Genomic DNA, 14,236 nt, shown 5'->3' with positions numbered 1-14,236 from the left:
AGGAACAGATAGCAAATAAATTCGTAAACCTTAGAATGACTGGAGTAGATAGCAAAGGGTACACTACTACATTCTTTGAATATGCTAGAATCGTGCCAACCCTTGCATCACCCGAACCAGTATTAATCTCCCGTTACATCTGGAGATTAATTGGGGAAATTAGACATGTAGTCAAGGCAGCTAGACCTCAAACCATAGAAGAAGCTGTAGAGCTAGCAAACACCTTGACAGATGAGTTAGTGCGTACACGAGAAGAAGACCAGATAAGGAATCTAGCTCAGAGACTTACCCAGGAATTCTGTTATGGAAATTCAAACCGCAGGAACGTAGGTTCTACCTCTGCACTATACTGCAAAGCTTGCAAGAAGAAGCATTCGGGAAAATGCCCCACTTACTACAATTTCTGCAAGGCACCAGGACACAAGGAAGAAGATTGCAGAAGAAAACCTAATAATGGGATGTGCTTCAACTGTGGAGAAAAAGGTTACATCAAGCCAAATTGTCCGAAACTAGTTCCAGCCATGGGCAATAAGACTACCAAAAATGCTAGAGCATCTGTCATGATAGCAGATGAAGCCAAGATGATTCCGGACGTGATAGCCGGTACGTTTTTAGTTAATGATGTTTTTGCTAAAGTATTATTTGACTCTGGTGTGAACCAAAGTTTTATTAATACTTCATTTTGCAAACTTCTTAATCAATCATTAACTAAACTCCCACAAGAATGTCTAGTAGAGACCGCAAATGGGGAAACCATTAGGATTTCTGAAATCTTGCAGGGAGCAAGAATAGAAGTTTTAAATCAAAAAATTATGGCAAACCTTTACCCAATGAATCTGGCAGGATTTGATGTTGTATTAGGAATGGATTGGTTAATAGCCAATAAAGCCAGTATTTTATGTGATCAAAAGTCAATTCAAGTAGATTCACCAAAGGGTGAAAAGATCACAATTAAAGGAGATAAGCCATCTAGATCCACAAAATTCATCTCTGTGATGAAAACAACAAGTTGTATAAAAAAGGATCTATAGTGTATTTGATTTCTATAATCACTAACATTAATGGAAAAGAACTAAAAGAGATTCCAGTGGTGTCTCAGTTTTCAGATGTATTTCCTGAAGAATTACCAGGACTACCGCCAGACAGAGAAGTTGAATTCAGAATCCACCTACTACCAGGAACAACACCAATTGCCAAAGCACCTTACCGTTTGGCACCCGCAGAAATGCAGGAACTGAAGAAACAGTTAGGCGAATTGTTGGAGAAAGGATTCATACAACCAAGCTCATCACCATGGGGAGCACCGATTTTATTCGTTAAAAAGAAAGACGGATCGATGCGTATGTGCATTGACTACCGTGAATTGAACAAGGTCACGATTAAGAATCGGTATCCATTACCGAGAATCGATGATCTGTTTGATCAATTGCAAGGAGCTCGATTTTTCTCTAAAATCGATTTAAGGTCAGGATATCATCAATTAAAGGTACAGGAAGAGGACATTCCTAAGACCACATTTAGAACAAGGTACGGCCATTATGAATTTACTGTCATGCCATTTGGTTTAACCGATGCCCAGCTGCATTTATGGACATGATGAACCGAATATGTAAGCCATATTTGGATAAATTCATAATTGTCTTTATAGATGATATTCTCATTTACTCTAAGAGTAAAGAGGATCATGCAAAGCCTTTGCACGCACTTCTAAGTTTAGTAAGAAAGGAAAAGCTTTATGCTAAATTTTCAAAGTGCGAGTTTTGGTTAGAACAGGTACAGTTTCTTGGACACTTAGTTAATCATGAAGGAATTCATGTGGATCCCACCAAGATCGAGGCAATTACCAAATGGAAAACCCCTGAGTCACCAACCGAGGTTAGAAGTTTCTTAGGATTGGCCGGTTATTATAGAAGATTTATTCGAGATTTTTCTAGAATAGCCATTCCCTTAACTAAGCTAACCTGTAAATCCATTAAGTTTGAATGGGGACCAAAACAAGAAGAAGCATTTAGAATTCTTAAGCAAAGATTAACCCATGCACCCATACTAGCGTTACCAGAAGGAACTGAAGATTTTGTAGTCTATTGTGACGCTTCTAAATTAGGTTATGGATGTGTATTGATGCAATGCCAAAAAGTTATAGCTTACGCATCTAGACAACTTAAGAATCATGAAGAGAATTATTCAACCCATGATCTAGAATTAGGAGCTATAATTTTTCCCTGAAAATTTGGAGACATTACCTTTATGGTAGTAAGTTTACCATTTTTACCGACCATAAGAGTTTAAGGTATGTTTTCGGGCAAAAGGAACTGAATATGAGACAAAGACGCTGGATGGAAACTCTTAGTGATTATGATTGTAATATCCAGTATCATGCAGGAAAGGGAAATGTAGTGGCAGATGCTTTAAGTCGAAAGTATCATGAAAAGCCAAAAAGGGTACGTTCTCTTAAATTAAATCTACAAGTAGATTTAAATGAACAAATTAGAAAAGCACAAGAATCAGTAATCAAGGATGATACTGAAAAATTAAAAGGAATAATTAAGGAACTAGAACAAGGAACATATGGAATTTGGAGATTCCATAAGAAAAGAATGTGGATACCTAAATTAGGAAACCTACGCCACCGTATATTAGAAGAAGCCCATAAGTCTAAGTATAGGATGCATCCTGGAACTGATAAAATGTATCAGGATTTAAGAAAGAATTTTTGGTGGATAGGAATGAAAAAGGATATAGCAGCTTATGTTTCTAAGTGTTTAACCTGTTCACAAGTTAAAGCTGAACATCAGAAACCATCAGGTTTGTTGCAGCAGTTAGAAATGCCAGTGTGGAAATGGGAACTAATAACAATAGATTTTGTTACCAAATTACCCAAAACAAGGAAAGGTAATAATACAATCTGGGTGATTGTAGACAGGCAAACTAAATCAGCCCATTTTCTACCAATGAAGGAAACTTTCAGTATGGAACAATTAGCTAAGTTATATGTAAATGAAATAGTTTCATTACATGGAATTCCTTTATCAATTATTTCTGATAGGGATAGCCGTTTTACCTCTCATTTTTGGTCAAGTTTCCAAAAAGCAATGGGAACCAAGTTGAATCTAAGCACCGCTTATCATCCTCAAACGGACGGACAAAGCGAAAGGACAATTCAGACAATGGAGGACATGCTTAGAGCTTGTGTAATTGATTTCGGAGGTAATTGGGATGAACACTTACCTTTAATAGAATTTTCTTATAATAACAGTTACCACACAAGTATCAACGCTGCACCATTCGAAGCACTTTATGGACGAAAGTGCCGAACCCCAGTCTGTTGGGCAGAAATTGGGGAAAAGCAACTATCTGGACCTGAGATAGTGCAATAAACGACTGATAAAATCATTCAAGTCAAGGAACGACTGAAAGCAGCGCGTGATCGACAGGAGAGTTATGCTGATAACAGGCGAAAACCGTTGGAATTTCAGATATGAGATAAAGTGTTGTTGAAAGTCTCTCCTTGGAAAGGAGTGGTAAGATTCATCAAAAGAGGGAAGCTAAGTCCCATGTATGTTGGAGCTTTTGAGATTATTAGAAGAATAGGACCTGTAGCCTATCAACTACAACTGCCAGAGGAAATGGCAGGAATACATGATGTATTTCATGTATCGAATCTCAAGAAATGCTTAGCTGATGAATCACTAATGGTACCTCTAAAGGATATAGAGGTAAATGAACAACTTAAGTTTGTAGAAAGGCCTCTACAAATTGAAGACATGAAAGTCAAGAACCTCAAGCATGAGAGATTAGTTCTGGTCAAAGTAAAATGGGACTCCAAAAGAGGACCAGAATACACATGGGAGCTTGAATCAGAAATGCAAAGTAAATATCCATACTTATTCTAGTAGATCTCGAGGACGAGCTCTAAAACAAGGTGGGGAGGATATAACAACCCTCCTGAAAATTTTCCGACACCCTAATATATTTTAAAATATCCCAATATGTTCTAAAATACCCCCCATACGTAAAAACAGACCCTGAATACCTTAAATTTTATTAAATTTAATTAAAAACAAGAAAATAGGGGCCCTGGCGGGCCGCGGCAGACTCCACTTGAGTCTACGCGGGCCGCGAGCGCCTGGGCAAGTGGCGCAGCCCTGGGCTGCCACATGGCCTAACATCTATCGAAGCTACCCAATGACCGGACAATGCTAGAGCCGTAGACCCCAATGTCGCGGGCCGCGACAGCCCCTGCCTTCCTTCGTCACGGGCCGCGACGGACCTGTCGACCAGCACTATAAAAGGAGGCCTCGGGCCTTCAGTCGAAACTCGTCCCAAATCTTTCTTTCTCTCTAAATTTCTACATAGTGTACGCTATACTCGAGTATAATATCCCCCTAAATAACGAAGTTCTGCTCCGTTGTAAGTATCATAACCCCTGGATACGTATTAGATACTCTGTCCGATTGATCTAGGGTTCCGTAACGGCTGTCGTGGTTCTGCCCGACGTAGTCGTTGGAATGCCATCTCGGGGAGGGTATTACTAATGTTAAAATGGGTTATTATACTAACACGTGTGCATTTGTGTAATTTATAGATAATTCCCAGGTAACCCTTACAAAAAATCTAAGACAACAATGTGAGTAATCTTCTTTTTGTAAACTATTTTTACAAAACGTCACATGATTAATTATATATTAAGTAGTTATTAAGTATTCGTAAGGATACAATTATCGTCGGTATGTTGGGATTTTGTATTCAAAATTTGTTACTGCATTGCGAGGAGTAACATTTCCACAAGTCGGGTTGATAGTACCGTGGGTGGTAATTGGTATGACTTGGAAACAAATGTAATTGCGTGAACGCCCTCAATACTGTACAATGGTTTTTTTACTTAAACTTGATTAAACTGGGATTCACTCACCGGTATTTTCCACTGACAAAATGTTTTTAAACGCGTTTCAGGTAACAAAATGTGAAAGCCAAATAGAAGCCAGCTGGACATCACTGAAGGCTTGGAAAAGTGACAATAAAGTTACCTAAATTAAATAGATGTTTTTATTAAATAAAAATAGGATTTATTCCTATGAAAATGTGTGTATTTAAAACTTGGGTTTTATCCCATGTGTTTAATATTATGAAAATATGGTATTTTACTCTGATAAAATATTTCCTAACTACGATCCTGATGTAAATTCCGCTGCCAAAATGGATAAACACAAGATACCACCGAAACTGGCCGTGGCCGCCCGTTCCCGGGTTTATGAGGGGACGGGGGTTGCGACACTACAGGTCCTATTCTTCTAATAATCTTAAAAGGTCCAACATACCTGGGGCTTAGCTTTCCCTTTTTGATGAATCTTACCACTCCTTTCCAAGGAGAGACTTTCAATAACACTTTGTCTCCTACCTGAAATTCCAACGGCTTTCGCCTGTTATCAACATAACTCTTTTGTCGATCACATGCTGCTTTTAGTCTTTCCTTGACTTGAATAATTTTGTCGGTTGTTTCTTGCACTATCTCAGGTCCAGATAGTTGTCTTTCCCCAATTTCTGCCCAACAGACTGGGGTTCGGTACTTTCGTCCATAGAGTGCTTCGAAGGTGCAACATTGATACTTGTGTGATAACTGTTATTAGAGTAAACTGCCATTTTGGTCCCTGTGGTTTAGTCACTTTTGCCACTTTAGTCCAAAACTCAAACTTTTTACATCTGGGTCCCTGTGGTTTCAGTTTTATTGTCATTTTGGTCCAAAAATGAAATCAGGTTATATTTGTCTTATAAAATCTAGCTATTTTGTCCTTTGGGCAAAATGGTCATTTCTTTTTTATAAATAAATACCAGATTTTATAAGACAAATATGACCTGATTTTCCCTTGAGGAAAAGGACAAAATTGCAGGATTTTACAAGACAAATATGACCTAATTTCATTTTTGGAATAAAATGGCAATAAAACTGAAACCACAGGGACCCAAATGCAAAATGTTTGAGTTTTGGGCTAAAGTAGCAAAAGTAATCAAACCACAGGGACCAAAATGGCAGTTTACTCCTGTTATTATAAAAAAAATTCTATCAGTGGTAAGTGATCGTCCCAATTACCTCCGAAATCAATTACACAAGCTCTAAGCATGTCTTCCATTGTCTGAATTGTCCTTTCGCTTTGTCTGTCCGTTTAAGGATGATAAGCTCTGCTTAGATTCAACTTGGTTCCCATTGCTTTTTGGAAACTTGCCCAAAAATGAGAGGTAAAACGGCTATCCCTAGCAGAAACAATTGATAAAGGAATTCCATGTAATGAAACTATTTCATTTACATATAGCTTAGCTAACTGTTCCATACTGAAAGTGTCCTTCATTGGTAGAAAATGAGCTGACTTAGTTAGCCTATCTACAATCACCCAGATTGTATCATTTCCTTTTCGTGTTTTGGGTAATTTGGTAACAAAATCCATTGTTATCAATTCCCATTTCCATACTGGCATTTCTAACTGCTGCAATAAACCTGAGGGTTTCTGATGTTCAGCTTTAACTTGTGAACAGGTTAGACACTTAGAAACATAAGTTGCTATGTCCTTTTTCATTCCTATCCACAAAAAATTCTTTCTTAAATCCTGATACATCTTATCACTTCAAGGATGCATCGTATGCTTAGACTTATGGGCTTCTTCTAATATACGATGGTGTAGGTTCCCTAATTTAGGTATCCACATTCTTTTCTTATGGAATCTCCAAATTCCATCGGTTCCTTGTTCTAATTCCTTAATCATTCCTTTTAACTTTTCAGTATCATACTTGACTACAAATTCTTATGTTTCTCTAATCTGATCATTTATATCTACTTGTAGATTTAATTTAAGAGAATGCACTCTTTTTGGCTTTTCATGATACTTTCGACTTAAAGCATCAGCCACTACATTAGCCTTTCCTGCATGATATTGGATATTGCAATCATAATCACTAAGAATTTCCATCCAGCGTCTTTGCCCCATATTCAGTTCATTTTGCTCGAAAACAGACCTTAAACTCTTATGATCTGTAAAAATGGTAAACTTACTACCATAAAGGTAATGTCTCCAAATTTTAAGGGCAAAAATTATGGCTCCTAATTCTAAATCATGGGTTGAATAATTCTCTTCATGATTCTTAAGTTGTCTAGATGCATAAGCTATAACCTTTTGATGTTGCATCAATAGACATCCATAACCTAACTTAGAAACGTCACAATAGACTACAAAGTCTTCAGTTCCTTCTGGTAATGCTAGTATGGGTGCGTTGGTCAATCTTTGCTTAAGAATTCTAAAGGCTTCTTCCTGTTTTGGCCCCCATTCAAACTTAACAGATTTATAGGTTGGCTTAGTTAAGGGAATGGCTATTCTAGAGAAATCTCGAATAAATCTTCTATAATATCCGGCCAACCCTAAGAAACTTCTAACCTCGGTTGGTGACTCAGGGGTTTTCCATCTGGTAATTGCCTCGATCTTGGTGGGATCCACATGAATTCCTTCATGATTGACTAGTTGTCCAAGAAACTGTACCTGTTCTAACCAAAATTCACACTTTGAAAATTTTGCATAAAGCTTTTCTTTCCTTAATAAACTTAGAAGTGCATGCAAATGCTTTGTATGTTCCTCTTTACTCTTAGAGTAAATAAGAATATCATCTATAAAGACAATTATGAATTTATCCAAATATGGCTTACATATTCGGTTCATCATGTCCATAAATGCAGCTGGGGCATTGGTTAAACCAAATGGCATGACAGTAAATTTATAATGGCCATACCTTGTTCTAAATGCGGTTTTAGGAATGTCCTCTTCCTGTACTTTTAATTGATGATATCTTAAGCGTAAATCGATTTTAGAGAAAAATCGAGTTCCTTGTAGTTGATCGAACAGATCATCGATTCTTGGTAATGGATACCGATTCTTAATCGTGACCTTGTTCAATTCATGGTAATCAATGCACATACGCATTGATCCGTCTCTCTTCTTAACGAATAAGATTGGTGCTCCCCACGACGATGAACTTGGCTGTATGAATCCTTTCTCCAACAATTCATCTAATTGTTTCTTCAGTTCCTGTATTTCTGCGGTTGCCAAGCGGTAAGGTGCTTTGGCAATTTGTGCTGTCCCTGGTAGCAGATGGATTCTGAATTCGACTTCTCTGTCTGGCGGTAATCCTGGTAATTCTTCTGGAAACTGAGGTACTACTGGAATATATTTCAATTCTTTTCCTTTAGTGTTAGTGATTATGGAAATCAAATACACTAATGACCCTTTTCTTATATAACTTGTTGTTTTCATCACAGAGATGAATTTCGTGGATCTAGATGGCTTATCTCCTTTAATTGTGATCTTTTCACCCTTTGGTAAAAATTTACTTGTATTGACTTTTGCTTACATAAAATACTGGCTTTATTGGCTATTAACCAATCCATTCCTAATACAACATCAAATCCTACCAGATTCATTGGGTAAAGGTTTGCAATAAACTTTTGATTTAACAATTCTATTCTTGCTCCCTGCAAGATTTCAGAAATCCTAACGGTTTCCCCATTTGCTGTCTCTACTAGACATTCTTTTGGGAGTTTAGTTAATGGTTGATTGAGAAGTTTGCAAAATGAAGTATTAATAAAACTTTGGTTCGCACCAGAGTCAAATAATACTTTAGCAAAAACATCATTAACTAAAAACATACCGGCGATCACGTCCGGAATCATCTTAGCTTCCTCTGCCGTCTGTAACACCTCGGAAATTTACGTCCAATAATGCATTGACACGTGTCATGGGCTTTGAACAGGAGAAAACATACTTTAGAGGGACTAAAGTTGACAAACAGTGAAAACTATGGAATATAAGGGTCCAAAGTGTCAACAATGGATAAATAGATTCTACAATAACCCTACATGGTGTTTATAACCCTAAACGGATAGATCATGAATCATACGAAGCGGAAAATGCACGAAAGTGAGGAATTACAAACTACAGGGGCTAAAAGTGTCAACATGTTGAATCTATACCTCTGATTGATCTTTTGGCAGACCCGAAGCTTTGTAATGATAAAATATACTCACTAGAATATGTGGTAAAAATCTCATGAAGTTTCGTTACCGTATGAGAAAGTTATGGCCAAAACCGTACATGAAGGGTTAAAAGCGTCAACGTCGAATTTCATGACTTTCCGGGTGAGCGCAAAGTTAACCGAGGACTTTACCATGTTGGTAAATGTCCCAAGGTCCCTAAAAATCAAGTTTGAAAGTCTAATGAGCAAAATAGGTGGCAAAAACCTCGTATGCAAAGACCAGGGACCAAATCGCAATTTTTAAACAAGTTTGGTGGGTCTGCAGACTCCAGGCGGCCCGCCTGGAGCCCCTTACGCGGGCCGCGACCCAGGCACAGCGACAGAAACTTCAGGACAGCTGCCAGTTGATCAAATTTTGAGTTGGTTACAGCTTTCATCACCTCCCAAGCTCACCAATCGAATTTCATGCAGCTAGGGACACTTGTATGCATCTTATATCAGTTCTAGACTTCTGTGGCAGCCCCAAATCAGATTAAAACCTGCATAAAAAGGGCTCATAAGGTAGTAACCAAGAACACTTGAACTTTCAAAAATTCACAAGAAGGATTCTGGAGCTTTCTGGTCGACAAGGCTGCTTCATAGTGATCTCTAAGCTTCATTAGGACTCTTGTAAGCATTCATAACCTTCTCTAATTCGTTCTAGCTTAGATTATTAGCCGAAAGTCAATCCGTCGTAACTCTAGTTTGACTCTTTGATTAAACGAAAATGGCTCAGTCATTTCTCAAATTGAAAGTACCTACAAGTTGGTATTTATGTGGGAAACAAACCCTCAAAAGGGTATTTTCTGATTCCCACTCTAAGCATGATTATTGTCGAGTCAAAGTTGTTCTTAAAAAGTCAACAGAACGTGTTTTTGCAAAAATCTAGCATAAATGGTAATGTAGATTACATGCAATCAGTTTGATCATCAAAATAACTTTGTAATGAATGTAAGAATATGTTTTATCATGATCAACTCGACAATTTTTAGTATAAACTTGGATCGGAACCGAAAGTCTTATAAAATGACTTTTTCTTTGACTCTCGATTCGGATCCGTGCATGCATGTTTGAGATCTGCCTTAGAGCTTATTTTGGACCATTTTTAATTATGTGCAACTCTCTGAGATTTTACAACTTGATTCAACACTTGTCCGATTCATATGCATGTTACCGGTTTATGCTTAAATATGACTATTTTGCCCTTTTTGCTATAAAACGTGATTTTTGGAAAAGTGAAAGAGTAGAAACCTTTATTACTGATTTATAAACTTGCACCGAAAATTTGATATCAGCTGGAGGTCCAGATTTAGAGTTATGCCCGATATCGTAAATCTAAAGCTTTATGTTGAATAAACGGCGTAAATAGCATATAACCTATTTAAGCCCACTTTTTGATACCAAACTTTTTACCAACTGATGTTATATAATATTTTGGGATTTTTGAAGATTTTTATTTAATTTTTGGCTGATCGTATCATAGGCCTCTAAGTTTAATTCGGTTAATACCGGTTTTGACCTTTTAAGCCATAAAATGAGTTTTATAAATCTTTTTGACCCCAAACCTTTTTCTACTGATTTTATTTGTTAAATAAAATATTTTGGGAATTCTGGAAATATAAAAATATCAGCTTTCCTATGAAAACCCGGAAACGGCTCTAAATCGCCTTTTTAAGCGTTTTTAACGCCTAGTATGCACTATAACCATATTATACATATAAGTTTGACACCTACTGATATTCTTAGTATATTTTTATAAAATAACAGTAAGTATAAGTTTTTGAACTCAGGTTTCCAGTTTTGACATTTTTAGCCCTTGTGAAATTACCAAAATACCCCTAAGGTGCATAGTTTGATTTTAAATGATAAGTTTCATATATGGGATATACCCTACTGTTATAATATGTTAAATTAAGTATTTTTACTGTATAAATCAGACCTACAACTCAGATTACAAATTTAACTCTTTTATAATCTTTTAAATGACCAAAATGCCCTTATAAGGCATAAGTTGAGTTTAAAATTCATTCGGGGCATAATAGAACATAACTTGCTGATATTATGACATATTTAGAGCATATTATCTCAGGGAACTTGCATATGACTCTTATGGTTACCCGTAACGCTCTTTTAGCGTTCGGTTCGGTTTATGTAACTAGTTTGCATAAATTGACCGAAACGGGTCAAACATTATCATTTTTGTCTCAAAATCCAGAATGTATTTAGCATACCCAAATTATACAAGTATTCAAACTTGTCGGGTCTAAATCACATTCTATCCGGTCTTCGCTTAATCGTGCGCTTGAACCGTATCGTCCTTAAAACTAACCGGTCTAAGCTTAGGCTTAAATAAAGACTCGTTAGGAATCTAATGGGTTATTATAAACCTTTGTTCCAGAATAGGAGACCCAGTAAAAGCTACCTCCACTTGCTAATTGTGATTCATACTTACCAAGGTAAATACTTTTAACTTATTTTCCCTATACGGGCTTGGGGTACGGTATATAAAATACCGCTTGGTCCGGCATTGAATTCTTTAATCGAATAGTGGTTAAATTCATTGAGATGCCTTGTTTTGAATGTGTTTTATTGCTTAAAGCCTTTGGGGGGTTAATGACCATGTCCCGGATATCCTTGGCATCATCTTACGAGATGGCCACGACCTGAGCACGGGGTGTAGGCGTACACCCGTCTGTGTATAACTCTATATTGTGGTGTGTCTATTAATCTTTAACCCGGTCTACGGATCGGGCTACTGAACGCATAAGTAACATGTAAATCCATTACAAGATTATATTGCATAATTATCCCAAGTTATAAAAATATTTTATGCCATGTGCATTTAAATAAAATTTCAATCATTTTCAAAATGAGTCAGTTAAATTGTATTTACCAGTGTAAACTGACGTATTTTCCCAAAAGGTTAAGCGCAGGTACTACATGTAACAGGCTGGCTGTCTTCTAGAGCGTCCACAATAAGTCTCGCAAGCTTGGATGAAAATAAAACTGTTGAACAATATCTTATTTTATTTTTGATCCGCCTGTGGATCCGTTTCAACTACTAGTAATATTTAATATTACATTCTATTAAAGTTGAAATGAATCTATCTTTGCTTCCGCTGTGCATTTATACATTGTGTTGTTTGTCTATGATGATGCCAACTACGTCACTATACTCCCCACCGGGCCCACCGGTGACACGTGGAAATTAGGGGTGTGACAGGTTGGTATCAGAGCCAACGCTGAGGGAATTAAACACTAGCCTTCTGTGTTTAATCTCAGTTACACAATTGCACATTCCTCGATTTTCGAGTCTAGACAAAGAACTTAGGAAATGTTCAAATTTCTTTTATTTTCTAACCTTGTCTTATATATATTTTGTTGTGCCACTTGTTTGATTTTTGACAGGTTCAAGATGCCGCCACGTGTAAGAGGAAGAGGAAGGGGACAAGGAGCATTCGCAACCTCACATGATCATGAAGCCGGCCCTTCGCATAGGCGAACCCCTTCAGGATCCCTTAACGCAGATACTCGAAACCTTTGGAGATCTTTCGCTGAACCCGCCAGGCACTCAGCTTCACTGAGTACCTCACCTTCTCTCCCACACTCTTTTGGGCCTCATTCAGAAAATGAGCCCCACAACTCCCATCAATCCTTCATACCTCTCCAAAACCACCAATCACCTTTTGATTACCCAGCACCTGTCTTTCAGGGCCTGTTCAACCCTGATGATTACTTGGGAGAACCAATGGGTCATAACCCACTTGGACCGGAAGACCACTTTCCGGGTGGCAACGAGATGGATATCCATGAGGATACCGATCCTTCCATACCACTGTCCGGAACACCGAACCACCCCATCGAGATTTCAGATGGGTCACCGTTTGTGGGATCACCTTACCATGGTCCTGACAGTTATGAGGAGAGATTCAAGCAGCATGACTGGGTATTTACTCCTAGTTACCATAACTCTCCCCTGCACCAGTCGCATCACAGCTCTCCCTTGCACTCCCAGCAGCAGCCTCAGCAGCAGCCACAGCAGCAGGACCCCTCTGAGGATTTCTGGCGTAACGTGGTCACTCCGCCGCCGCCACCACCTCTGGTTTTGCCTCCCCCGCCTCAGAGGCGAAGAGGAAGGAACGCACGGATGTCTACACGAGGGGGAATATGCATCGGCACCCCTCCACATTCAGGTAGCAGCCGATACTCGCCACTGCATAAAGAACCAGAGATGGGAGAATCTTCACACCCCGTCTCAGAGGTAACATCTGCGCCACCACCACCACAGGATTTTGGGAACCCAATCTCCGCTTATACTAGCGCGGCCGCATATAACCCCTTCGAGCCGACTTTTCCCCCAGGTTATAACTATACAGAGGATCCCTACTGGGTAGCCGCGAACTACAACTCTCTCAATCCGGAGGGTACTTTTGGAGGTCCCTGGACTACGGGACAGTCGACCTATGGATACCCATCATATGGATATCAGCAGCCGCAGCCTCCTCAACCACCGCAATATCAGATGCCACCGCCGGCACCGATGATGTCGCCACCACAAGTTCAAGAAATCCTTCAAGGGATAAATGATGTGCGACGCGAGATGCGGCATGAGTTACGGGAAGAGCGTCGGCATAATCGTGGGATGTTTAAGAAGATGGTGGATTTGATCAAGGGAAAAAGCAAGAAGGACTACTAAATCCTTGGTTGCTAGTTATTTAATCATGTCCCTGCGAGGACATTTATTTCTGTACTCTGCCCCTGCGTGGGTATGTTTTTCCTTTCTGTTCTACCCCTGCGTGGGTATGTTGTTTCTGTTTAACCCCTGCGTGGGTTTGTTTGTTAGCTTAGCTCCTGCGTGGGCATGTTATTTGAGTAAAAGTCCCGTTTAGGGCAAACCTATGTTAGTTAAATTAATTGAAATGGTTAAATTAAGTTTTTCATTTTAAAATTTTATGCACGAATATAATATACAAATAAATGAAAAATAGTAATTTTTATTTTATTTTACCATTTTAATAGTAAGAATCTAAAAAAAAAGGTAAAACCTAGCTTGAATGTCATATTAAAAGACCTGGCCAATATGGTAGAACCTATTTAAAAGATTCAAATCTCTGTTAACATCTGTAAACATGTTAACATTCTTGGCAAGCGTGATCCGCAAAATCACACATGTCACTCTTTTTAATAA

The 14,236-nt window shown here is 38.4% G+C and overlaps 1 protein-coding gene across 1 annotated transcript; it reads left to right on the top strand.

Moving 5' to 3' along the window:
• Nucleotides 1-12,796: 12,796 nt before the first annotated feature.
• LOC118485797 (extensin-like) lies at nucleotides 12,797-13,744 on the top strand. Its single transcript, XM_035982251.1, has one exon. The coding sequence runs from the start codon at nucleotides 12,797-12,799 to the stop codon at nucleotides 13,742-13,744; it is 948 nt and encodes a 315-aa protein (XP_035838144.1).
• Nucleotides 13,745-14,236: the final 492 nt, after the last annotated feature.

This window comes from Helianthus annuus, chromosome 13, assembly GCF_002127325.2.
Source record: "Helianthus annuus cultivar XRQ/B chromosome 13, HanXRQr2.0-SUNRISE, whole genome shotgun sequence".
Lineage (NCBI taxonomy): Eukaryota > Viridiplantae > Streptophyta > Magnoliopsida > Asterales > Asteraceae > Helianthus > Helianthus annuus.
This window is presented reverse-complemented; position numbering and strand designations above follow the sequence as displayed.